This window comes from Zonotrichia albicollis, chromosome 1 (assembly GCF_047830755.1).
Source record: "Zonotrichia albicollis isolate bZonAlb1 chromosome 1, bZonAlb1.hap1, whole genome shotgun sequence".
Classification (NCBI taxonomy): Eukaryota; Metazoa; Chordata; class Aves; order Passeriformes; family Passerellidae; genus Zonotrichia; species Zonotrichia albicollis.
Genome location: NC_133819.1, coordinates 135632189 through 135660048, shown reverse-complemented (window position 1 = coordinate 135660048; position 27860 = coordinate 135632189). Strand labels below are relative to the sequence as shown.

At 39.8% G+C, this 27860-nt stretch overlaps 1 protein-coding gene across 6 annotated transcripts; it reads left to right on the top strand.

Moving 5' to 3' along the window:
- The first annotated feature begins 5894 nt into the window (after window positions 1–5894).
- On the top strand, window positions 5895–27379 carry RIPK2 (receptor interacting serine/threonine kinase 2). Of its 6 annotated transcripts, XM_074555460.1 has the most exons (13): window positions 5895–6551; window positions 10170–10323; window positions 11460–11615; window positions 13888–14045; window positions 17069–17118; window positions 17451–17612; window positions 19003–19088; window positions 19282–19371; window positions 20187–20292; window positions 20997–21060; window positions 23349–23356; window positions 24190–24369; window positions 25494–27379. In XM_074555460.1, exons 1-13 carry the CDS (start codon window positions 6358–6360, stop codon window positions 25817–25819), a joined length of 1734 nt encoding a protein of 577 aa, XP_074411561.1. In that variant the 5' UTR covers window positions 5895–6357; the 3' UTR covers window positions 25820–27379. The 6 variants fall into 6 exon arrangements, with proteins under 6 accessions (XP_074411561.1, XP_026654544.2, XP_026654522.2 ...); XM_026798743.2 differs by lacking the exons at window positions 20997–21060; window positions 23349–23356; window positions 25494–27379 and adding an exon at window positions 25157–25473; XM_026798721.2 differs by lacking the exons at window positions 20997–21060; window positions 23349–23356 and having other exon boundaries at window positions 5899–6551; window positions 25494–27377.
- The last annotated feature ends 481 nt before the right edge of the window (window positions 27380–27860 follow it).

Genomic DNA, 27860 nt, shown 5'->3' with positions numbered 1-27860 from the left:
CTGAATCATGTTGATGTGTCCAGTTTTCTGAATTGCACCCCAGAGAAACAGCTTCATTCTTCAGATCACTTCAAATGCGTTCCAAACCCAATCTTTCTGCTCCAGCCCAACTACAATCTCAGCCCTTCTGGGTTATTTTACCCTGTGCAAAGGTGAGCTGTGGTAACCCCAGGCCAGTTAACTCTTCACAGGCATTTCCTCTATTGGCCAAGTGTCAGTGCGTTCATGGAAGACAGCCACAGAAAAGTTCCTTCTGCTCCACTCTTGTAAACACTTGTGAAAGGGTCATGTTAATGACCTATGGGCATTCAGACAAATTGGAACTGTAAGAGTGTTGCACCCTGTGTAAACAGAGCCCTCACTTAATACAGGTTTTGCATATATATTGCTCAAGAAAATATTCCACCTTCATTTCTGTTTTGGTTTTTTGGTCTGGTTTGGTTTGGCTTTTTTTGGCTTTTTTTTTTCTTAGACTATTTTCTAGAATTTACCCCACCGCAAACTGTTACATCTGTGACGAAAATATGCCTGACGTTATTCTCAGATGACACATGCTAATTGTTTATACAAACAGGAAGAAAAGGCCATGTGTTTATGCCTGAAAAAATGATTAACACGTTGATTCATTCTGGCTTACTATAAATTCCTCGAAGCGTCAGCACTGTTGCTAAAAGTCACAGTCTTTCAACATAATACTTATCAGGAAATACCAGTTCCTAAATGAATGAGAAATAATTGCACTTACTAAAAAGTTACTGAGGCTTTGACTATCAGAATCAGAGAATCTAGGCAAAATTTTTCCTTGGAAGGTTTTCAAACCTGGAGCTAGAAATCTGGGTTATTTTTCCTGTTATGAATGCAATGCTCTACGCTACTAAGTATGCTGAGTTCTTACAAGTCTTAACTCCTCATTTCATTTATAGATAGGCTGCACCTTAATTTGATTTCAAAACACATAGATGTTGTCAAATAAACATGCCAATTTTTCCCTTATTTAAGTGCCAACACAAACCACAAAAAAGTAAATGTAAATGCATAACATTTCTAACTCCCACATTTCCCACCTGGTTCTGCGCATCCACTTGATTATCTAGACCTTGCCTTGCATTCTTGTAGTTAAGTCATGAATGTTGTTCTCCTTTATGACTCTGTCATGAATGACAGCTTGACAGCTATTTGGAAAGAATTGTAGCTAATCAAGCTAGAGGACAGAGCTTCAACACATTATTATGTATTTCTGGGAACTGGAATTACAGACCTAGCAGATTTGTTGCACTCCAGGAGCTGCCTTGAATCATGGAATCATAGAATAGTTTGGGTTGGAAGAGACCTTAAAGATCATCTAGTTCCAGCTCCCATGCCACAGGCAGGGACTCCTCCACTAGATCAGCTCACTCAGACTCCATCCAACCTGGACTTGAACAGTTTCAAGGACAAAGCATCCACAACTTCTCTGGGCAACCTGTTCCAGTGCCTCACCATCCTCACAGTAAAGAATTTTTTCTGATATCTAATCTAACCCTACTCTCTTTCCATTTGATTCTATTTCTCCTATAACGACATGCTCTTGTAAAAAGTCCTTCTCCATTTTTCTTGTACAGTCCTTTCAGGTACTGGAAGGCTGCAAACAGCAAAAAGCCTTCTCTTTTCCAGGCTAAACAAACCAAATTCCCTCACCTTTCCTTGTGCGAGAGGTGCTCCATCCCTCTGATCATCTTGCTGGCCTCCCCTGGGCTCACTCCAACAGGTTCATGTCTTTCCTGTGCTGGGGATCCCAGAGCTGGATGCAGCATTCCAGGTGGGTCTCAGCAGAGCAGAGCTGAGGGGCAGAATCCCCTCTCCTGACCTGTTGGCTTTGCATCAATCTGCTGCACTTGCATAATAGTTTAAATTTTGAAAGAGAAAATAAAAGGGAAGATAAACTTGCTCTAATTCACTGCTAAAAAACATTTTTTCAGCTTTCTCTCAGCTGAACAAATTTTATGGGAAACACCAAGAACAGCAGCATTTTAGGCTGAAAACCAAAATAAAGGTTAAAACCTAGGAGTAGGGGGAAGGGGGAAGCTGTAATATTAGAAGCTGAAATATTAGAGGAAATACCCAACATAAAAAATGAACATAGACTAATCCTGAATGCAGCAGACCACTGAATACCTAATACTACCTGTGCTTGTAAAGTTGGAGGTGTCAGGGAATACTCCTAGGCCTGGCACTCATCTTCCAACAGGAGATAATTCTATAAGAATTCTATTAGAATAATCTTTTTTGGCTCATGAGAAATATTGCTCTCCCAGTAATCTCTGTGGTTCAGGAATTAGAGCTAGGAGCTACTTTTAACAGGCATTTCTGATGCAGGTTCTGTTTCAGATGGATGACAGTCATCCCATGATAGTCATCCTTGTTGCTAAAAATGGATTCAGCACCTAGGATGGACCTGGGCTTCACCTGGCCCCAGAGAATCCACATGCTAAGAAAGGTACAGAAGAGTAACACAGTGTTATTGTGTCTAAGGAGAATTGTTCAAAATCACCCCCTCTTTTCCTTCCTCCTCTGCCAAACTTTTGCCTCTGCATTTCTTCCACACAGAAAGCTCCACTGGTCCAGGCAAAGCGAGGGGCTAGGAAGAGGACCACCTTCATAAAGTTGCTCAGGTCCCACAAGCAAGTGGAAAAAATAGGAAGCTCAGTGAAAATAGCAAATAAGTATTGAAATGTTTCAGGTGTGGGGTGGCTTTGTTAAATTGCTAGGGCTGAAAAGAAATGTCATTTACATTCAAAAGAGCACTGGAGTTTATCCTGATGTTACACTCATGATGTGTCATCTCCACATGGGCACCAAAAGTGGCACAACACTGAAATAAAAATCCAGGTGACTCAGAAGCATCAAACTACAAGCATTCCCTCCCTCCCTCAAACTGCTAGAAAAGCTCTCAGCAGCTCTGCTCCTCCATTCAGTCAGCTGGCTAGTGTCAACATGTTGTAATACCTGGATACAAGTACTTTCATGCAGCTCTCTTAATATAAAATTGTGTCAACAAACATCTAAAACCATAGGTAACAACTTCCAAAAGAGCTCAGATGCTCAGGAACAGCCCACCTAGAGTGCGGCCCATGCTAACAAAGAAGGGTTGGTTGAGGCTGGCAGGAGAATACACAGAGGATTTCAAGGGCTGTTGGTTTCCATGGCTGTAGCACTCATTACCAATAGATCTGAGCGAGTGTATCATTACATTGCCAGTGTGACAGCAGGCAAAACAGGATCTCAGCCAGAATCTAAGCACCTGATGCATTTCAGAAAAAAGTACTTGCTAATTGAAGAGGTTACTGCCCAAGTCCTTCATTCCTGCAATGTAGATAGTACAAAATATTCAGGCAAAATATTCCTTTAAAAAGGCTATTATAACCAAATATCCCTTCCTTTTAATGTAAAAGCTTGAAAAAAATCCACAAAATAAGAAGCAGGGGCAAAGGCATTGTGATTACTGAATGAAAACTCATTTTCTAAAACAAGGTCTTTTATGCAGCTCCAAAGACACAACTAAGAATCAGAGACTATCAAGTGCTAAGGGAAAAAATGTGCCATTTCCCCAAATTTTTCAGAATATTTAGTAAGTAATAGGGTCTGTCATGTTTAAGTCCAACAGCAAAAATATGGGAAAGTTGTCTGAGATATAAAATCATCATCATGCAACCATAGCTTCTTTCAATCTGAACATCTTGTCTTGACAACAAAGAGATTCCTGCCATTGTGGAAATATAGTCAATTTGGTGAACTGCAAAAAAAAACACAACTAGATTTGGTGCTTAATATCCATAAAAATGAAGGCACTAAATTTTTTTGGTGGAGGGATAAGACTGAAACAATCCGAAAAAGAAAGACTTTATACTAGTAAAGACATGCAGGTAGTGTGAATGTTTTAAAACAGACACATGACTGAAAAAGGGTGCATGTATATCTATGTATAAAAGGCCTGGTTTTCAGGTGGAGATGCACAGGGAGAGATGTATTTTGTACCCTTTTCTCAACATCAATGTGAATACCTGTTTACAGTAGAAATGTAAAAGCTCTCTCCAGACTATGCTGCCTACAGGGAGGAATGTCAAAAAGCAAATACCACCTCAGTCTGGAAAGTGTGTTTAATTTCAGTTGTTATTTTACTTGATCTTTTACAGAGATACAAGGAATGGAAAGTGTTTTGCAAGTCAGCATGGTGATGTACTGATCACATAGTAGCTAGCTGCTCTCCTAGACTAATCAAACCACGAAATAAATACCACACACAGAAAAAGTATCCTCTTTGCTGTGGACTTTTCTTACCTCATTATCAGTGGGGACATTCAGGAAATTTCCATGTGAAAGGATGAGTCAGATCCAACACTTAAAAATTAAAAGGATTATGTGGGGAAACTCACCAGTTAAAATTTTCAAAGAAGTAAACCACAGGCAGCTATTTATCTGCCTCATGCTATAAATACTGTTTCTATCATTTAGAAACTATTTAACCAAAACTTTAGCTTTATCAAAAGTTTAGTCTACCTTAGGACCCAGCCTCACCCCCAAGCTGCCATTATGGTTGGAGTTAGGGTTTGGAGTGTCAAAAGGACTGCAACTGCAGGAACACTGTACCTGGGATAGACATGGCAAGAGAAGCATGGCACTGCTCCAACAGTCCTGCCTCCACATCCATTTTTAGAATTACAATAATTTTCCTGGGGTTTAAGTCAGTGTACTTAACATATAAATATACATTAAATCAACACAACACACACTAACAAGCTGCACAAATAAGTCTTCAGTATAGTGACATTTTAATGGCAAAGACTGTAAGTATGTATTTACACAGTGGTTTTATAATGCAAGCTCATGGTAATTGTCCTCTGCATATCACTTTCTTTTGGAAACAAAATCTTCCTTATACACCAAATTTAAAATTGTATGACTAATGGTACTACCCACATGATTAATATAGAGAAGGATATGCATAAACAGATACCCAAAACTTGCATATTGCAAACATTGCCTCAAGATTACGGTTTTGGGAAACCACCTACTGTGTCTAAAGGACACAGACTAACTGAAAACTGAAAGTAGAGTAGCGTAAGTAACTAAAAACTGAAAGTAGAGTAAGTCACTGGTTGCTTTACATGGTTGCTCACACGTTCATAATGCTGATGCATTTGGAGGATATAAATCATCCAAAATACAAGACAATTGGAAAAGTCATAAAGCTAAAGTGCTAGGATCTAGATAGAGCTGGAGTTGTTGCCATGTCTTAAAATGAATTCTGTGAAATATTGAACATATTGTAACTTGAAAACTTAGGTCTTTTCCCTCATTCTCTGGTCCATATCCACGAGTGGGAGAAAAGAGAGGTGAAAAGCCACAGGCGCTCAGCCCCTGATCCGCACACATGGAAAGGCAAGTGAGTTGCTCTATTTACCTTTATTTCATCCTGTGGAACTGTCACTCCTTGTGGAAAGCTACAAATCTCTACCTTTAAGTTAAATTACTCTGTTAGTCTGTGAGAACTTGGTTTGGTGAACAGACTTTATTTAGAAAAGCTTCCTGCGCAACCTTCACATAAAGATCTCATAAATACATCTGAGCATCAGCATTGGCAGCTCGCTATGAGCACGGGCAAGGATGAACTTGCACTTACTGGAAATTTCGAAATTATCTTTTTGAAATGCCGCTATCCTGAAAAATCTTCCTAGGACAAGAGCAGAGGAGATAAGCAACAGCATAAGACAAAGCTTTTCTCACTTCGCTTGAGCAATGAGTATACACCGCATGGGGCTCTGAGCAACCTGGTCTAGTGGAAGGTGTGTTCTGTCCTGGCAGAGGGGCTGGGACTAGATGATCTTTAAGGTCCCTTCCAACCCTCATCATTCTATGATTCTACGCAGTGAGCTATTCACCGCGGCGACCTGCGCTCGGCTCTGGCATCCTGCATCATTTTTCGAGCGCAGAACTCGGACGGAGCGGGATACCTCCTCCTGTCCAGCGCAGGGGCCGCTCCTTCTGACGGGATCGGGAAGGCTCCATGCCCGGCCCGAGGGCCGCGACCCGCCCGCCACAGCGCTCCCGCGGTGCCCGAGGGCGAAGCCCTGGCGCGGCTCTCCGGGACACGCCGGCACCGCGCTCCCCCGGCTCGCTCCTCCCATCCCGGCTGCTCCGCCTTCCCCGACCCGCGAGCCGTGGGACGCTTTTCCGTGAGGAAGTGGCTCGTCGGTGGGGTAGAAGGAGGAGAGAAGCGCTGGCCAGGAGAGCAGGCGGGGCAGGGAGTGCGGGGGGAGCGAGGGAGTGGGGCCAGAGGAGCGGCGCTCCAGGCGCCGCCGAGCCCGGCGCAGTGCGAGCATGAGCGGCGGGGATGGCGGCGGCGGGGGCCGGGCGGGCGCCCTCAGCTACGGCCTCCCCTCCATCCCCTCCAGCAAACTCCCGGACTTGCGTTTTATCAGCCGGGGCGCTTACGGGACCGTGTCCGCCGCCCGCCACGCCGACTGGAGGGTCCCGGTGGCCCTCAAATGCCTGCAGGGGCCGCTGCTAGACAGGTAACGGGGTGGGCCGGGGGCCGCCGGCCTGGGGCATCGCCGGGGCCAGGGTCGAGCCGAGCCGCCTTTCCCTGAGGCAGCGCCCAGAAAGGGGCGAGGTGTCGGTCCAGAATGCCGGAGAGAGTTTCTGAGGTCTGTGGGTTAGATGCTGGTGTTTCGGTAGGCAGCCTTGCTTTAATTCCACGGGGAGAAGGGATCTCACGAGGATGATTCAACTTGGGCCAAGAGAAAGCACGGACCGGCCCCGGAGCTTCCTCACTTTCGATTATTGTAAAGGTCTGGTTTCGGTCTCGGTCTCTGAGACAATAAGTTGTTTCTTTTGGAGTTTTTTCCCTTCTGCACTGTGCGCCTTGAGCCCTCCTCAAGGTGGGATTGACAGAGTTTGGCTTCTTGCTGGGTCTGTTGGTTGCTAACCATTTTGCTGAGGTATCCATAGGATATTAAAGTGCAGCGATTACTGTAGATTTGGTGTTTACATAGAGAGAGGCAAATCGGGAGCATACTGTTCTATCCACTGGAGATTGCTTCTAGAAGAAACTTCTCTGAGACCACGCAAAATTATTGTTTTTCCCCAGATCTCATAGTACTGAGAGAAGCTGTTTTAAAATAATAGGCTTGTAGACCCCCCTGCAAAGCTGCTGTTTTCCATGCAGCACTTGGGTTCCCCATTTTCCAGGTACCCAAGTGGCAGCGTATTACAGGAGCTGTCACTCCATGCAAGGACACAGCGAGTTATACTTTTTCATTTGACATTGTCTTAGTCAATCCCCATAGTTACAATTTGTTAACAAATCAATGCAAATTTGCCTCTTCTTAGGCTGTCTGAAGCCTACCTGACTGTAAACCTGCCTCTGAGTCATATCTTGCTGTCTTCAAGCTTTTGCCTCAAGTTTCTTTGATGTAGTATTAGGCCTTTAGGTAGGACAGCTTCACCCAGAAAGGTTGCTAGTCTTGTGACTCAATATACTTGAATACAAGGCAAGTTGTTTTAAGCTCTTTCACCTCTTATTGCTCAGGTTTGTGTATACACAGGCTTTATCTCTGAAATCTTGCCAGAAGTGGAATCTCAGTTATGTTGTGTTTTCTGATAAGCTGTGGGAGGGAGGGAACTGACTGATGGGTGTTGTGGGGGATTTTTTGTTTTGAAATTTTTTTTTTTAATGTCTGCTTAAATCCCAGCTGGAAATACAGCATTTATCCTCAGAACACAGCTAGGAGAAAACACCAAGGCTAATTTTAGCTTTTCAAGAATTTGGATTGGTGGGACATCTAACCTGTGAAATTACTATTACAAGGGCAAGTGAGGTAATCAGAATAATTCAGTCACTTACCATGATGCCTTAGGTTTTAGCTTTTATATTTCTCAGATTCTGTACTGCTTTAGGATGTAGTTCTGAGCTTCATATTAAGGAATAGTAAGCTCTCACTTCACAGAGAAGCTAGACAAAACAGTTCTTTTCCTAGCTTGGAACCAAGAACAACCACCCAAATTTCAGGCGCAACGGGGACTGAAGAGAGAAAAACAGAAAGGATCAGACTTCATAACCTAAAGCTATAAGTGGACAATTAACTCCAGTATGCTAATGGACCAGAACTTATAAAAGTGAGAGACCTCGTGACTGGTTGTCCATTTTGTGACCATTTTGGTTTCATCTTGGGTGTAGCCCTGGCTGGGCTCTTGTACTGCCCAAGATGTGTCCATTGAGGTCTTCTAATAAGTACCTGCTTTAACTCTGTCTAGCCTCTGGTCTAGGTCAGCCTTGATAAAGCATCACCATATGTCACACAAAGCCCAGAAATGCTGTCAGAAGACTGAAAGCTATAAAAAAAAAACCATTATACCCGAGTCTGAGCAGCAAGTGCTTTGTTGGCTGTGCAGTAGGCAATATGAAATGCCAGTCCGTAACTGTTGTCAGGAAAAGGGATGAGTTCATGATGCCATTAATTCCCCGAGTGGGAAGCATGTGCTGTGCATCCCAGAATATGGTATGTGACCAGCCAAAGAGCAAAGCCAGGTGGGAAGCTGTTGTGGGAATGTGCTCATTTCAGCATTACTCAGTGCCCTTTGGCACGGAGCAGACAAAGGTGAAGTGACTGACAGGCACAGGAATAGACCGCAGTATGGAGCAATTCATTTCCCAGCCACAGCTGAATCCCATGCTAATGTGCCTTACTGTCTTGGAAAACCCCAAACTTTCTCAGGCCTAGTCATTTCTGGAGAGAGGGAGGAAGGTGTAGGGTTGTCTCTTTGATCCCGTGCTTGTCTCAAAGGCTGCCTTTTTACTTCTGTCATTTCCTAGGGTTTCCTATAAGTCTTTTTCCATCACACAGATAAAGGAACCTTAATTTCATATCTGCTGCTAAGAGCTGCATGCTTTACTTCATAAGGCTTCCTCTTTTCCCCATATATCCTGACAGCCTTTTCTTCGTGAGTGCTAAACCCACCTTGATGGCTCCAGCCTGCCCTGGATGCTTTGGGGTGTGCCCTGAGCCAGCTCGCACCCTGGAGCTGTGCTGTGCACATAGCACAGTGCTCTGCTGAACAAATCGTGGTGGGCATAGCCCTAGCCCCAGCACAGCCCTGTTGCTTCTGGGTCAGACTGGCTCACATCCAAAGGATCAGTGTGCTCTAAATGTCTTGTATTTGAATATCCTAGTCATGTACTTGTACCTGTACCAGACTCCACTAAGATCTAAATGGTTTTTTCACTGAATTATGCTTTATGGTCTAACTATCCTCATTGACAACAAACCCATTTTTTTCAAGGCTGTTTGACATATAAGGCATACCATATGGTTTCTATTTTCAGGGATGGAATCATACTCAATCTTAAATAAAACTTGACCCTCTCAAACCCACATGCTGCAAGGCCTAAATTTGTAATGATGCATCAAATCCACACTTATGAGGAGGTTTGAGATAACAGAGTGCATCCACACGGTCAAATTCAGGCATGCAAAGGCACCCATCATGAGGCTGGGCTATTCCTGCTTCCTGTGCATCTAGGGGATGTTTTTCCATAGAGCAATTCAAAGCAGGAACTGTTTGAGGGAATAATTTATGTGAAAACAAAGCATAGTTAGTTGTTCCTTTTCCTTCAGAAAGGAACTTACTTTCCTTCAGAAGTCAAAAGTGCATTCCTTTAGCTCCTGTTTGTTAGTGTGCATTAGAGTCGACTAGATTTAAATGGTTGGAGAATCATGTATCTTAAAATCTCCACTCTCTAGGAGATAAATATTGGGCTTGAGTGAAAAGTTTGGTTTGAAGGTGTTCAGTAAAGTGGGAGAAATGCAGCTCGTTGTTACCATTAGGGTTCCAAGGAATGGTGGAAGCTGGAAGTTCTGACTTTATCCTTATTTATCGGAAACATGGATGAAATGTGTGATGGAAATAGATTTGTGTGGTACCACAAAACCAGGAAAGCTGTCTTGTCAGCATTTGCAGGTTCTGATTTGTCTTGCACTGTCTTGTTCTCAAAGCAGCATGGTAGAAATCCAGTGGTGAAGAGGTGGTGCATACAAGGAATTGACAGAGAATATAGTGACCCCAGCATTTTCTTGGAGTTTCATAGTACTGGTATGGTAATGCATTTTATTTGTTTGCTTGTTTTCTTTAAGCGATAGAAACCACCTTCTAAAAGAAGCAGAGATATTACACAAAGCCAGGTTTAGTTACATTCTGCCAATTTTGGGAATCTGCAACGAGCCAGAATTTCTGGGGATAGTAACAGAATACATGACCAATGGGTCATTAAACCAGCTATTGCATGGGGTAAGTGTACTTATGGTCTTTAATATGATACCTGGCTACTCCAAGTAGATTGCAATCTTCATACTTAATTAATATAGTAAAATATTTTATTTATAATATTTCATGCTAGAAGACCGTCAGTATCCCTAGTAGTTTTGGTGCTCAGATAGACCTTCTGTATCTCAAAACCACAACTCAACTTAGCTGACTTAATGTTGTGACATTTTTTCTTTAATGTTGTGACCTATAACGAGTTTTTATGTTGAATTATTACACACAGTTGAAAAATCTCATTTGTTCTCTAATTAAATTCTGAAATACTTATGCTTGTTTCAGTCTGGGTTTCTGAATTACTGCCAATACAAATATTGGGGTTTTTTTCCATGAGTTTGAATATTTAAAAAAAAAAGAAAAATTTTATTAGCTAAATATTGCTAATATAAACAAGTATGATTATTTCTACCAGACCTTATTCTTTGAGTAACTTTTCCTGTGCTGAACTCTCAGTTGCTCCCATTAGTTTGGCCTGCGCAGTGTTGCTACTGCAAAGCTACTGCAGTTGTGTGTCAACAGCACTAAAGTCTCTTCTCTACCTTTAATCAATCACATCTCATGCCTAGAGAGCTCAATTGTGGTTTTCATAAAGGCTTTAGTGTCAATATAACTTCTGAGACCTCAGCTGAGTTTTACTACATTTTTCTTGTTGTATTATTATTTGTAAAGGTAGCATTTTGTGCATAGTTTCAATGCAGTTTTTTTTGTTCCCCAGTGTCAGCTGCAGATATGATTTTTGTCATTCTTTGTGTAGGAGTCATAAATTGTGGGTTAAATGTTTGATGCAGAAGTTCATCTGTAATTCATATTTCCATAGGAATGAGTGGTGTAGTAAATGTTCAACATCATAAACTACTATGGGAATGGAAACATAGCACTGCATAATTATTATTTTTTTGAATAGGCTGATAGTGTTTCTTTAACAGCTAATGAGTCTTAATGGACCATTACAATTTGACCATTATAATTTTTTGAGGAGTTTGTATGTTTTAAAAGATTATTGTTTGCCCAAGTAATTTTCTCCTTCTTTTTATAAAAGAAGTCTTTGTGTGTGCTGTTAGAACAGAGGATTATATTCTGGTTTTGTGGTTTTATCTTGGCAGAAAGATGTATATCCTGACATTCCCTGGTGCCTGAGATTCCGCATTCTTTATGAAATTGCTTTGGGAGTGAACTATTTGCACAACATGAATCCTCCATTGCTGCACCATGACTTAAAAACACAGAACATTTTGCTGGATGATGAGTTTCATGTCAAGGTAGGGTTATTTAATTCTTACATTCTTCAGCATCCAGAATGAGTGAAAGTGTTTTCATTATTGTAGAGGAGGAAGGGTGAGGTTGTGGCCTTACAGAGAGGATGTAATTGAATGGTGGATTTTTATTTCTGTCCTCGCAGAGAGAACTTTGGAGTTTTTCTTTTGGAAGCTCTGTATTACTCAGTTGTGGATTTTATCTGTCTGAAAAGATCAGGAAGACAGAAGTTAGGCTGTTTCTGCTGTAGCAGTAGCTGATACTCAATAGTGGTGACACTCTTGTTTGTCAGCCTTCCAAGGCTAGCTGTATCTGGCCCTTCCTGAGAAGAAAACACAAAGTGTTCTTGCCTGAGATGCTCTGACAAGTTACTTCTGATAGGCAGTAGGTCAAGTTCAAATGTTAATGCTCCATTTGATACTTACCATGCAATATGGACATTTCTGTTCTGTAGGGGTAGTAATAGAACATGCAGAACAAAACTTTGAAATCTTACTATGTTTCAGGCTTTTGTGAAGCTCCTTAGAACAAGCAAACATACATGCAGAAATATCAGTAATTACAAACTTTAATTCTGCATGTAAAAATATCACTGCCATGATGTGAAAAAGGGACTGAAGGTACTTCTGAAAAAATGTTTAGGTGCTTCCATAATTGCAAGAGTTTTTGTTGTTTCTTGTTATTTTAAAAAGATCTGGTTTTATAACTGATAGAATATGTTACTCAAGTAAATAGAAATAAGATATTTTGCACTAAATTTATACTTGAAAAGTGAATGTTTTAGTTGCTACTGTAAGTTGACTCCCTTTATGGCTCCTTTGAGCAAAGATCCACTGCTGATTACTTTTTTCTCCATTGCACAGAAATTTTTCTTGGCAGCAAAGTGCCTCACATGGCTTTGTCTCTGCTCACACCCTCAGCTGGTCATACTTCCTCCCACTCAGTTGTGCTGGTATTGGCATCTCCCGAGCTTCCTGATAAACCTGATCAGGGAACTAGTCCAAGTCATTTTTTTATCCACTGTGTTTTTAATCCCTAACAGCTTTGGTGTGGCCTGGTGCTCTGCCTGATCATATCTGAAGTTTCTTTGCTGAGGCACTGGAAGGGAAGAGGTGAACTCTTGCATACCTGCCTGGCCTCCTGCAAGGAGTGTCCTTGGGGTTTTAAGTGAAGCAAGATTCTCTAAACTAGTATAGTGACAGGAAATGCAAACAAGGTTTATCATGCATGCCAAACAGAAGAGATACTGCATATGTATAAAAATCACAGCATTTACAGGGTGCTTCTGACTGTCTCTGATCTACTGAATGAGCAAGACTTAAGACCAATTACAATGAGGAAGGCTTGATGAGAATGAGTTGTAGAGAAGAAAGGTTACTTTTCATTGTGGATTTTGATGTATGCTCTTCAGAAAGCTTGTTTCTGTGGTCTTAATTTCCTTAGTGCTTGCACAGGCATCTTTGTTGAAAATGTTTTTGCTGTTGTGCAAATGCTGGACAAGTGCAGAACTGGTAGCTGGCTGCTTCTGTCCCATGTATGCCAGACACTGAAGCTCAGCCAGCAGGTGCATTCTGCTAAGTGTCTCTCTCCTTATCCATAACCTAATCAGGCATCTGGTTCCCTGGCTTATGGATGTCTGAGGATGTAAAGGGAAGTCAGTTACTTCTTCATGTAGATGAATTGTATTGTGTAGAAAGGAGCAAGGCTCCAGAGTGCGCAGTAAAGAAATTATTCAGCAACTTTTTGCAGCACAGAATTTCAGAGTATCAAATTTATTCATTCAGGATTAATACATCATGGTTTTGGGAGTGAGGTGAAGTGCCCTAAAATTGTTCTGTGAGAAGAACTGCCTTTGGATATTAGCAAGCTGAGTTATGTATAACTACTGTGGTTTATACTAAACTTGTGCTTTCTTCACAGCTAGAGAGCTACAAGTAATCAATGATTATTTTGTTTGCTTTTTTTAACAAGAAAGAAAGTGATTTTCTTCAAATGGCACAGCTGTCTACAGCAGATTTCTCATCCATAGTGTACATGAGTCCTTCCTTAAAAGAGCAGGTTAGGGCAGTGCTATAGGTATAGCATGAGTCACAACCTGGGAATGCTTTATGGACTGGAGTTGATGTTCCCTGTTGCTAGGAGAACCACATACTTTTTGTGTGTCAGGTTAAGAGCTTTGGGTGGCCCCTTTTTCTGGGTCTATTTCAGGAATTTCTAGCAACTGTCAGCAGATAAAACCGGTTTTTCTTCTCAGAACAATTGATTTGACCTTTGCAGATTGCAGATTTTGGCATGTCCAAATGGCGTGTCATATCCACGTCCCAGTCCCGAAGCGAGTCCTCCTTGCCGGAAGGAGGGACGATTGTCTACATGCCACCTGAGGATTACAACCCCAGTCTGAAAACCCGGGCAAGTGTGAAACATGACATCTACAGGTAACTCCTGTTGATCTCTAGTGGGGCTTGAAATCTGAGCTCAGATATGATTTACTGAACTTAGATTTTAGCATATTCTCAGCAATTCTATTATTTTCAATGATAATATCACAGCTATATAGGCTGAATGAATGGGGAAATGAGGAATTGAGTGATAGCTGAATTTGATGACTGTTGTGCTGTGACAAATGTAATGCTCCGAAACTAAGCTGAGACTACAGAAATAGGTGGGGGACTAGTTTCTGGAAATAAATGTACACATACAGTTCAGGGAAGGAAGGAAGCCATTCACACCATCAAGTCAATGCACATATGCTTATAATTTATATAATCAAATAACATAAGTTTCAGAAGGTACTTGGAGGAAAGAAGAAAATGTAGTTTTGGAAAGGAGGTATGAAAAAACAGGATAGTGGGGTTGGAGAAAGTAGTTACAATAATCTTGTTAAGGAATAATTTACTTTGTGAAAGTTGTGGTAGTTTTGTGTTGGCACTCCTGAGTACAAGTAGTAGAATAGTAAATAGAGTGGTAGTGACCCATATAACAGAAGGAGATCTCTCTGAGGAATTTGAGTTACAATTGGCTGGTCTAAAATGGTTTGGAGAGCTCAGAGATTACTTGAAGTATTTTGGGAGCAATTATCATGTGTAAAGGAAGATTGAGAGGGCATGAACTTGCCAATCACTGTGAAAAAGTCATATTGTCACATAATTCTGGTGCAGTCTGCCACCTTTACCTTCACTGATCTCTGACATGGTTATATCTTGGTAAGAGATGACTCAGGCTCAGAGGGTCCTACTGACTTCCAAGGAAACCACGGTTTCCCTTAATTATCCCTTAACCCTAAGAAGCACATGAAGTTCCTTGACATCCCATCCAGATGACAACACACCTTCTTTCTTTACCCTCTGATGAGAAGATATGGATAAGGAAAACATTGAAAAGAAAAAAAGGTGTATTGAGAGGAAAGAAAGGGTGACTAACGGCTTTAATGAATGGGTGGAGAGGAAGAAGACAAATGTTTCTTAGAAAGAACATAATATTTTCAGAGGAATAACAACCAAATTGGAGAAAATATAAGAACACATCAGAAGGGCATAAAAACCAGATAAATTAGTAAGGAAAGAGATTATGTGAGAAGAGAGAAGAGAGACAGAGACAACATTGGAAAGAGAGGTGTTCAAGGCAGGAAGCCATGAAGGTGCAAGAGGGATGTTCAAGGCAGGAAGACATGAAGGTGCAGAGACAGTGAAGAACCACCAGAAACACCACACAGGAGGTTCCATGCTCACTATCAGCAGGAGATGCTACAAAGCAGAAATAAGAAAGGAAAACAGGAATAGTGTAAAAGGGAATGCTGCAGTGTTGTAGAACTGAGAAAATAATCTTCAACTGTAGAGAGATTCCAAACTGAATGAAAGATATTGTTAAATAGCTGGATATTTTCTGGATGTCAAATTATTGATCACAGCTGAGTGTTGCTGAGATACTAAAGATAATTTTTGCGGAGAGATCTTTCTTAAAGAAACAAGTTATTTAAACAACAATCAATCAGCTTAACTTCTACAGAAGGGATGATTTGCTATACCAGTTGCATGGATTTGCCAGGAATACATCAAAAGCAGACTTTTCTAACAGGGAAGACTGCTTTTATTAAAAGCTGCATTAGTAAATTTTATACCTGAAGAACGTTAAAATGTAAACAGGGTAAATAGGAAAAATCAGTTTATATGATTTGATTTTAGGCATCAGTTATTTGTTTTTACTACATTTTTTTGAATTCTTACTTGGTAGCTGTTGAATGGTACAGTGCTTTAAGGTAATTAATGTAATTGTATACAAAATTTGGCACTTCTTAGTGTTGTAGGAAGGAATCTCAGTACATTCATACCAAGGGTGGGGAACAAGCCTTAGCAGCAGTTGATCATGGTGGTTATTTTCTGGAATGACACTGCCACAATGCTTATAAAGACTTGGACTGAAAACATGGAAATACACACTTGTCAGCACCTTGAGTGCATTCTGAAGTTATGGAAGCACTGAAGCTTTAGCCTGGATTGTCCTTTCTAAATCCAGAACCAGATACTTGAATACAGTGCTGTGATTAATACTGGGATCTTTTCATGGAATAGAGCTTCATTCAGATATGGTAGAGTCTGTAAGGAAAAGTTGCAGAGAAGGACTGAGAATTCAATGCCGCTTTTATATGAAATCTGCTAACCTTATTTAAATTACAAAGTTGTTTAAAGTTACCACTTTCTAATATATCCTGATGACTGAAGTGACTAGTTTACTAAAGATGGGGCAAGTTTGTGCTCACTGAACCCCTTGCCATTCCTGTTGGTGTGAATGGAAAAGAAGGTCACTGAGTAAGCTACATGTGTGTTCAACCTTGTGGCATTAGTTCAGAGTAGTCTTCCCAAGTGTCTTTTTTGGAAAGTGAATGCTGTGTGTAAGTGACATCTCTCCCTATGGAGAAGATTGCAGGGGATGAAAGCATATATGGGGAGGGAAGAAGCTGGAGTGGGCATCCCAAGTGCAAGTTTGTATCTGTGAGGATGTGTAGGGATAGAGCTGTGGCTCAAAGCCATCCTCCCTGCTAATATCCAGCTTCCCTTGGGAATGTCAGGGAATGTCAGTCCATACTGGGAAGATGCCAGAATATTGCAGTTAGGACAGAGCAGTTGGTTCTCTGGGGCTCACTTTAATTTGTGTGCTGAGATTTAAACTCCATGTACATAATTCACAACATATTAGCAGAGCTAAGTTGATACAGATTTGGAATAGGAGTTTATATGCCATGGATTTTGTCTGGACCTAATAGTATTATTTAGTTCAAGATGAGTTCACCTGCTAGTTTTCATATATTCATGTCAACACTTTAGTTAGCTATAGTCAGTCCCATGCATGCTTACAGGATCATTTTACCAAAATATTTTAAATACATTGTAAAGCTGAGCATATTGTGTCAACTGTCTGTAGTCTAAAATAACATCTTCTGTACTTTGTATACTGTAAACAGCTATGCAGTTATCATATGGGAAGTGATGTCAAGGAAACAGCCATTTGAAGGTAAGACCATTGCTTCCTTTATTTTTCATGCCTTACCTAGTGGTTAAACATGAAACCTGGGGACTTAATTATAGGGGTTACTTTCTAATAATTCAGCTTTTAAGCTTATTGAAGAACACTTTGAAATACTTTTCAAATTAGACTATAGTTTTAGTATCTTTTTCAATTACAGTGTTGTTTCATAAATTAAGAATACCTTTTCTTTAATCAAGAAATGTAACCTTATGTTGATTATTTAAATTCTGTGTGTGCAAATGGAATTACTTCTCCTATACAGTAAGCTCTTTATATTGCATATATTTCTAATGACTTCACAATGTCTGTTTTGACAGAAGTTATAAACCCCTTGCAGATAATGTACAGTGTGTCACAAGGACAGCGACTAGACTTGAGTGAGGGAAGTCTATCAATGGACATTCCTCATCGAGGGCTGATCATAAGGCTGATGGAAAGTGGATGGGCACAAAACCCAGATGAAAGACCATCCTTCTTAAGTGAGTTTACCTTGCCAGGTTTCTGTTGAACATGGTGCTTATAGTGCAAGGCTATAGTCTTGAAAGGGAAGTGTTGAAGATGTCAGGAGATCTGTCTGCTTGGTCCTGCTGCTTATCATAAAGTGCTTGGCTGCTTCCTTCATGTTTGTAAACAAACTTTTACAAATGGAATTATGTGTGTGCCATAAAACCGGGTTGGCTGTTTGAGTCTTTTGTATTTACCATCTCTTAATTTACCTGTAAAAAAGCCACATGTTTTGTTTAACTACTTGTGTTTGGAGGTTTTTGTTTATTGTTGAAGATAATTTGGGTTTTTTTTAAGAGGGGATGGGAGAATTGAAGTATAAAATGAATACTGTGGGATTTATGAGCATCCAACCAGGACCAATGAACCACTGCACATCAGATTAGTTGTAGTGACTTCAGCTTGTATTTGCATCTCAGTGTAAATCTTTCACTGACACTTTAATTGTTGCATCTCCTTTATCAAGCAAGAACTGGATTTTTTTTCTAAGCAAGGAAATGTATCTTAATACAATATTTTCTAAAATAAAAAATAGACACATTGTGACATTTCCATATGCATTCTTGTTTTCCTATGCCAATTAACAAAAAAAAATAGTAATTTAAGTATGTGGTCACACTGAAGGGAAAATTACTTGGCCTATGTACTATAGTGTGGGCTAACTTGGATTCTCTTTTTAGTGTTATGTGTGTAGTAAGATGGTCTTTGTAAAAAAAAATGTGTTGCTTTTGCCACTACTTTACTATCATAAAAGGAAAGAAGAAGTTGCAAAACTATTGCAAAATTAGGGGAAGTGCAGCTCACTGATGGGGAACTTAAGCAATTACTGCAACATAGGAACACAGACACACTGAGGCCAGTGTCATTTGGTTTCACTGGGTGTGATAGATCAGTGCTTTGACTATCCCATCTTCTCTGGCCCTGCCTCATGCCTTAGGCATGTGTTCTGGATATTGCTGTGTTGGAGGTGTGTTTGTTTATTTTTCTGGTGTAAATCTTTAACACCCCTTCTGGAGTGAGAAGACAGCAGCCCACTCTGAGGTCTTATGGTGTTTGGGTCCTATTCAGCTAATCAGGCGTGATGGGGCTGCTTTAAAGCACAGCAAACCACCAATCTCTCCATTCCATGAGTGTGAGACTTGCATTATCCCAGTCCAGCATTATTCTGGATCTCTTGTGGTACACATTTCTTTTGGCGGTGTGAACTGTTCTAAGACAAGCAAGCAGCTTCTGTTTTAGCAGCATAAGTGGTTTGATATGTGCCATTAGAAAAATTACTTTTGTGAATGTAAGAAAGACACTTCAGTACAGTGACAACTTGATTTCTACTTCAAACCATTCACCAAGTACTCTTCCTTTGTCCAGAATGTTTAATAGACCTGGAGCCAGTTCTGCGAACATTTGATGAAATAGCTATGCTGGAAGCAGTACTTCTCTTAAAGAGATCAAAGGTAAGTGGCTTTTGTCACAGTCATGAGTTGGTCAAGTTAGTTGGTGACTTTCACTTTATAAAAGGAGTCTTATCTCCTTTGTCATTTCTTCTGCGTTTCCTTTTTCTAATCTTGTATCTCGTTGAAACATGCATTTGTGTGGGGTTGTTGTCTTACAGCAGAAATTTAATACAGGAAAATATTTCTCTTCCAGTCACTATATGAATCACAAAGTATTTACAAGAGTGGAAAGAAAGGAAATGTGGAGCAGATACCTCTAAATATACCTCTGAATCCTGAAAAGGTAAATACTTTACGTGTTGCATTTGGTATGTCAGCATCCTGAGAGGTTAAAGGAAGTTTAACATGGTAAGGGGAGCTGTTCTGCACTTTGCTTCCTGTACAGTCATGAAAGGCATAAAATGCATTACTTGAGCCAGGGTGTAACAAATGCAAAGCCATGTATGTGAAGATAGAAAAGGGTGAGTATGCAGAAATTAGAAGGGCATCTAAATATGGGAAAGCTCTAAATATGGCATGGAGCTGTCCAGGGGAGGTTTAGGTTGGATACCTGAAAAAGGTTCTTCACCCAGAGGGCAAACAGGTACTGGAACTGGCTCCCTAGGGAATTGATCACAGCACCAAGCCCAGCAGAGTTTAAGTGTTTACACAATGCTCTTGGGCAAATGATTCTTGGGGTGCTCCACCAGTTGGACTTGATGATCCTTGTGGGTCTCTTCCCACTCTACATATTCTGTGAGTCTGTGATCCCCTCAAAGAGGAATGCACACAATGCCTGCCAGTAGTGAGAGATTGTCTGCTACTCCCTTACACCTCTATGGAGCTTGCTTGTATAGGGTAATATAGATTTGTATTTATATTTTGATTCTTAATGCTGCTGCTTTTGGTTCTTAGTTAACCTTGTATACAAAATTGCTATCATATTTGAAAATATATAAGTATTGGGATTACATTCTTTCTCTTGATTTGCCATATCTTAATTGTGCTGTCTGTCGAGATAGCAGGGAAAACATGGTGATGGAAGAGTTCTCTGTAAAAACATTGCAACTTCATATTTGTTTAATGTGCCTGTTCAATATACACCTGGATTTCTTTCAGCCAACATATTCTAGCTCCATAGAGTGTGATCCACTTCCCCTTCGGAGCATCCCTCCAGATACATCAAAATTCAAGTCTATTCCCCAGTGTAATATCCTCTCATCAGGTGAGATACTCTTGACTTTGTGTAAATTTAAGTTGCCACTGCAGCTTTACATTCACTCTGTGACATTGCATTTGTGTAGTAGAAAATTTGGTCTCTCTATGTCAGGAAAAAAATGTCTTTTGTAAACTTTGTGCTCTGGGTAAAAACTAGCCTTTTTAAGCTTTAATTTTCTGTTCCTATCACCTGAAAAGTCTTTAGAGCTCACAGGTTCAGTTTTCCTATTCAGAGTTGTGAAGGCAGAGCTAACATTTTCTTGTCTCTTCAGGCTCTTAGCAGTTTAGTTGATTTGGTTTGTTTGTTTGTTTGTTTTTGTTCTTGTTTGGTGTTCTTGTTTTGTTTTAACTACTTCTGAATATAAAAAAGGCTACATATTTTAAGGCATTCTAGAAGCTGAGTAAGCTCAAAGTTTCTAGTGCAAGTTTCTGGATAATTTTTAATTCAGTAAGTAAAAATGTCTTTAATAGACTGCTTTGCAAAAGTATCTGCACAGATCTTTTGTAGATGTCCCCTTTTATGAATAAAAGTTGGCAAAATTCCCTGAGAAAACTCAATTTTGAGGTTTTGCTGATATCAGAAGCCAGAAGCATACAATAGAACCCAGGTAGAATAGCAACACATTGTGAAACTAAAACTGCATTTAAGTTTCTTCCCTTGACAGAATGTAAACATATTTCAAAAGAATAGAGTGTTCTCTGGCATTGCAGGGACCAGGAGTATGAAAGCTGGCAAGACTTTTGACTTCACTGCTAAAAAAATGGTCATCAAAAAGTATTCTGAGGTACTGCAAAACCAGAGATACTCTGGTAGAGGTAGGAGAGCACAGGCAGTTCCTCTTTCAGCTCCTGTTTGAACACATACACATTTTTCAACTTCTGCTCAGAGTACTAGAAAGGTATAAATACAGGAGGAACTTGGGTGAAAAAAATTACAGGAGCCTTAAGGACTTCCAGTTACTGGGGAAAATGGCAGAAAGCAAGTGCAGGGTCCTTTTGCTGTACCTCAACTGAAGCATTTATCTATACAGCATAAAAACCTCAAAGATGAAGAATAACTCATATTTACCTAGCTTAATAAGTGTGTTGTGACGAATTCTAGAACATGGAATATTAGTTTGAGCATGAGCATGGACTGTAAGGGTAGTTACATAAGATAATGATAAATGTCAGCCTTTCTTGCTGCTGGTTCTTGTTATGAATTGTTGTGTCTGCATGTGGAGGGAATCAATGAAAATTTATTGATTTATTGGTACAATTAATCTGATTGGTCAGCTGGTGGTTGTTTTATAGAATCATTGCTTAGACTTTATTGTGTTTATGTATAGATACTGTAAAGCTTGTAAAAATAGTGCCTACAAAACTCAACTGCAGAAGAGTTTGTTATTACTTTGCCAATAGCTGCAGCAGGTAGTGTTATAGTGGGAAGCAAGACTGACATTCATCTTGCTTTTCAAACTCACCTGCAATTGTTTTAGGTGAAAATTCTATTCCAGGTAGCTGTTAGCAAGAGAGGAGTTTGGCATGGCATGAAGGCAGAAGTTAATGACTACGGAGTCTAGCTGAGTTAATGACTATAGATTCTTGTTTTTTCCATCAATACATTTAGAATACTTTTTCAGAATATTGCTTCTTCAGAGTTAAGACTTGTCTTCTAGCCTTCAGCCTTTCTTTTCAATTTTACTTTTTTTTCCCCTTCCCTAGTGAGCTTTTCTTGGGTATTTCCTTAAACAGCTCTTTTCCCTCTTCCCATTTCATTTCTGATACAGAGTAATCCTTTAATATAGTTTGTTTTGCTAGATGAACAGGATGCACGCTTTTGAAATCCCTTTGTAAAATAAACTTCTTTATTCATGTAGTATCCTAACTAGTCCTCCTGGTGCATGTTCTGACTTAAGTGAATTAAGGCTATGTAGTATTATGAGAGACATGACAAACTTGTTTTGTCTACAAAATCCCTCTTACTTACTGTAGTTTAGAATTTTATTTTTCCTTTCTCACAAGATCCTTCATTACAGAATAATCTACTTAGGGGTTGTTTTTATTCCTCATCTCACTTCTGATCATTAGCCCCAACTTGAAACAGAAAGTCTATCTCTCATATTTTTCCTTCTTTTTCTATTTCTGTTACTCCATTCTTCTAGGTCACCTAGGTTCTTTTTGAGTAACTTGAGTCAATCTGGTTTTTTCTGAATAACATTTGACTAACTCCCAGTAGCATTTTTTTTGAGGGAGTTGTTTAGCATGGAGAAAAGGAGGCTCAGAGAGGAAATTTTGCTCCTTAGCTCTCTGCAACTCCTGAGAGAAGATTATGGCCTCTTAACTGACAAGCAACAGCAGCAAGCAGTAGGCTAAGAGGAAATGCCCTGAGTTGTGCCAGGGGAGGTTTAGACTGGATATTAGAAAAAAATTCTTCATGGAAAGAGTTGTCAAGCATTGGAACAGGCTGCCCAGGGAAGTGGTTGAGTCACCAGCCCTGGAGGTATTAAAGGATGTCTAGACATCCTTTTGGATGGCATTCAGGACATGGGGCAGTGGTGGACTTGGCAGTGCTGGACTTGATGATCTCAGGGTCTTCCCAATGGAAACAATTGTGTGATTTTATGATTGCATTTTCTTATGCTGTGTTCACTGGTCTCATTCTCTCATACCAGTACAAACCCTGTAGTTTTGTCTTTATGTTATGAAAATAAATTTGTGTGTCTAAAAATGTATAACATCCCAGCACAGCTGCTTGGAATTCTTTCCTGAAATGATCTTTCACTCACAGTGTTGTCTCCTAATCCCCTTTTTCATGCCGTAGATAATATCTGCTGCTTCACAGTGCATAGCTCTGCCCAACTTTCTACCTTGTTCATTAAATAAAATACTAGTTACGATGAGTTCTAGTCCATCATTTTAAAATACTGGGAATGGAGTTTCTTCCACATTTTCCTATTCCTGCTCTGTGTACTTACAGACATATTCTTCTACAGGTCAAGAAAGAGCTGGGAATACAACTTCAGATTTCCCCATTGGACAGGTAATCTCGAGTTGTCCATGGGGCTACCTCACTGTGTTTAGATGCTCATGTGAATTCTTGCATCTCTGGTTCTTAGTTAATGTCTTAGTTACTGTGTCTTTATCAAGTGACACTGTGAAAGTCTAATGAGAGCTATTTGCAGGGCTAGGCACATGTCCTGTAGTTCGTTTCTCACCAGCTCTTTGTTACCTGTTCCTTGTGTTATTTAACTGCTGCTTTCATATCTGTCACTATTTCTTCTATAAAAAAATTGTAAAGCTAGAAACTGTTCAACTTCCCCCCCAATATAAATACTTTTTACTTTTCTTTGGAAAAGTTTACATAAAGCTTTTGTGAAGTCATATCATGTTTTGTTGGACTACAGAAAGGTTCTATTGGCCTCCCACTGAATGTTACCTTCTCCCACTGCTCTTCAAGTCCTTTTCCCCAATCTGAATCTTTATTTTAATATTTTCATCTTTGTTACACTGCCAAACGTCTTCAAAATAAATTATTCTGCTTTCCTGCTGACTTTTAGTGACCTTTCCAAATGCTCAAAGGATTTATTTTATTCTTCTAGTCCCTACAAAGAGCTTTTTTGTTGAAGTTCACATCTACCAGATTTATACTCCCATATACTTCTATTTCTTTAAAATAAAGCAGGACCCCATACCATAGTCAGGCCTTGGTAAAATATGAGGGACATAAATGTATTCAGAATTTGAGTATAAGGACTAATCTGTTGTATATGATGTAAAAGTAGTTGGTTTATAACTTCTTCTGTGAAACTGCTCTAAATAGTCTCCGATGGGAGTATTTTATTTGTACAGAGAAGTAATACAGCTTGTTCTTTTTCTTCTTTTTTTGTCTTTTTTTTGTCTTTTTTTTTTTTTTTTGTCTAAGATGGAAATTCTGGATGTCTACACTCTCTTAGCAGCCAGAGCACAGATGAAAATCTGTCTGTAACTCAGAGTGCCAAACTGCTTGTGCATCCATACAGTGCTGGTCTCTCACCTGCCAGGGGTATTTCAGATGCCCCAAGTTCTGCATCCCGTGTGCTGCGGTCATCGCCGATTCCTCCAGGTACAGCAAACACTGTTTGACTCAACACCCACAATAAGTGTTCTGACATTGAATGTCTGTCTGTATGAAATGGAAACTGGAACTGTTACCCACGAGCTCATGAAAACAAAACATTGCAAATCAAGAGTGCAAAATTAAGTAATTCTGTCCTTGTAGACTTACATTACAAAGTAAGCAAAAACAGTGTAAAATGTGGCCAAGTACAGGTACCTGTACCTACTAGTTTTTTTTCTCTCCTCCTAATCAGATTCCTGCTGCCATCAGTCTTCTTTATCCCATTCCCTCTGCTCATAGTATTTCTATTTCCTACTGCAGTTGCAGTGCTGCAGTCCAGCAGAACAGGAGGAAAACTTAGCTCAAACTTAGTGACTTTGTTGCCTGTCACTTCTCACTTTTTAGGCTTTCCAGTCTTCCATTTAGCAATGGTGGGGTGGAGAGAAGCAGCAACTGTGTCAGCATCTTAGCTGTAATGATCCTCTGTGTTATTTGGGAGCCCACTACATTATATTTTTTTGTGTCAAATAACTGTTAAAAGTTAACACAAAATTTAACAAGAGGAAACTTCAATGAGTAATTTTTCAGGTATATTTTTTGAGGGGCCACACAATAACATGCAACTTTTTAAAGATCTGTTGCATCATCCCTCTCTTGAAAATATGAGAATCAACACCCTTTCACTGTGTGAAACCTCACCTTGAGAAAAATTCCAGGAAACCACAGGGATGTTTTCAGTAATCTGCAATAAAAATCCCCCTGGAAAGTGAATTTACCACCTGTCTCTTTTTAGTACCAGGTCGGGTTGAACACTGGAACAGGGTGCCCATGGAGGCTGCAGAAGTACCAGCACTTGGAGATGCTCAAAATTCAGCTGCACAAGGCCCTGAGCAACCTGAGTTATCCTTGAAGTTGGCCCAGCTTTGAGCAGGCCATTACATCAGATCACTTCCTTGAGGGTCCCTTCTAACCTAAATTACTCTGTAATTCAGATAGAATAAATACTCTAACCATTAAATTTGTCAAATTGGATCATTTTAACAGGTTTTTTTCAGCTTGTTCTTTGTTCTGTGGCAATATCTGTTGACAGTTACCATCCCTTCCTTTTTTCTAATCCTTTCCAATCTCAGATTTTGTATTGGAAACCATGCAAAAGAATGTAGCTCATCAGTGGATCCAAAGTAAAAGAGAAGAAATTATTGATCAGATGACTGAAGCATGTTTGAATCAATCACTGGATGCTCTTCTATCAAGATTTTTACTCATGAAAGAAGATTATGAACTTATAAGCACCAAACCTACAAGGACATCAAAAGTACGACAACTGCTTGATACTTCAGACAGCCAAGGAGAGGAATTTGCCAGAATTATAGTACAGAAGTTGAAAGATAACAAACAGCTAGGACTTCAGCCTTATCCAGATATTGTATCTAATTCTCAAAGACTGCATCTTTAAATTTATTCTTTCTTTATGAAACCATGTGAATATTTCTTACAACATGATTCTTGTTTCTAATATGGTATTTTATTTATGTTTAGCTTTGTCTTTGCTGTGCCTTTGTAAGAGTATCAGAAATGACCCTGAGTTCTTCTAGCCTGCATTTGGTCAGTAATCAATTAGTAATTTGAAGTGCAATCATAAAACCAAACACTTGACAGTTGCTGACTCATTTTGTAAAAGTATTTTGTTTATACATGACAAAGAAAAACATTAAAGGTTCACCATTTTACATATTTGCTGTTTATACACATCCTTTTCTTTCATCTCACAGGATTGAGGCATGTAATCTTAACATTTTTTTTCTCATTCCATCTGCTCTTTCTCACAGAGGAGGAAAAAAAACACCTAGGTTCTCTTTTCCAGGGCTGTTCTGCTGTGTGTGTAATAAACTTCCTTCCTTAAGCCATGCTGGTGTGCATACAGGAGAGGAGTGGTAGGTGGGAGGAAGTTTATATTGCATTTCTGCAGGATTTTTTATTGTTTTGTTTTGTTTGTTTTTCCCATTTTGTTGCCAGAGCAAGTGCCTCAGACCACAGCATAAGAAGAATTTTAGTCCAAAGAGGAGCCCAAGGGGAAGGAGGACGTTGTGCTTGTCATCTTTGTTCTGCTCAGGAGTGATATAAGAGAAAGGCTGCAGCTATAGCATTTTGCATTGTTTGGTTATAAACACTTCAGCTATTCTTGAAATAATTGTAGGATGAGATCCAGGAAGAACTTACATAAGGGCATCCTCACTTAACACCTTTTAACATTTCCTTGGTCATCTGCCTTGCCTTTGTCACCTGCCATCTTACCACCCCTTACCTTTGTCATCTGCCATAAATACTTCTCATGTCATGTTGCTAGATCAAACTTCTAACTCAATTTTATGTTTGGTATTTACATGATGAACTACATAAGTAGTTGGGTCTGTACAAAGATCAATCATTCCTGCTCTGCCATGCTGGAAATAATGTGCAGGGGTCTCTTCTGCTATCACCTGCCTTAACCTCCTCTAGATCACATCTCTGCTGTCCTTTTTGTCTGAAGGACAGGAACATGTTGAGGCACAGGTGAGGCCACCCAAGAGGAAAAGGTATGTGGTATTTCTTCAGTTACTTTCACAAGACCTTAGTGACTTTATCTAGATGACTTCAAAACTAGTAAAAAATTACTAGTTTTAATTTGTCAGAACACAGCACAGGCAGATTATTTTTGCAAGCACTAATAAATAATTACAATTTCTGCTCAGGCTATTTAAAATTTGGGAAAATACAATCTCCACATACAAGAATGGTGAAATATACCTAAATTACAATATAAAAATGAGCAGATAAATGAAAAATCCTAAGGGATGGTTGTTTCAAAACCTATGGAGATGTAAGACCTGCCCCATTTCAATGATTCAAGCTTCAGTGTCATTAGTGGTTGCCAACAGCTTTTTTCAATGTCTTTATGATTTTGTGAACTGAATCACAAAAATACAATGTATAGTTTGTTGGATAGGAGAGGTTTAAATTTTTTTTTTTTAATAAAGAAAGTTTTTGACATAAACTGGGTATTTGCCTTTTATCTCGCTTCCCTCTGGAAGCTGAAAAATTCCAGTTAAATAGCTGGAATCAGGGCTATGGTGCAATGAGTGGCTGGCTGTGCTTTTCCCAGAGTAGACCTAATGATGTCTAGCAGGGAGAGGTCTGAGGAAAGCTGGTGCCAAAACTGTGTGTTTCACTGCACATCACATTTTAAGCCACATTGTTCATTATTATTGGTCCTTAAAATAATATTTGTGTCTTGCAAGGTGGGAAGTAAGATTTCTTCAATGTGTGTCCAAAATTGTTCATGTATTAGGAACTTTCCTGAGAACCCACTGTAAGACAGCTATGTCAAGGAAAGGAGCATCCTGCAGCTTTCAAAGTCTCCCTGTTGACTCCTGCCTGTCAGTACAGAACTAGTTTGGTTTCCCTTAATTACAATTAAATGTGGCCCTATGGAGTCACATTCAGGAATGGTGCTGTCA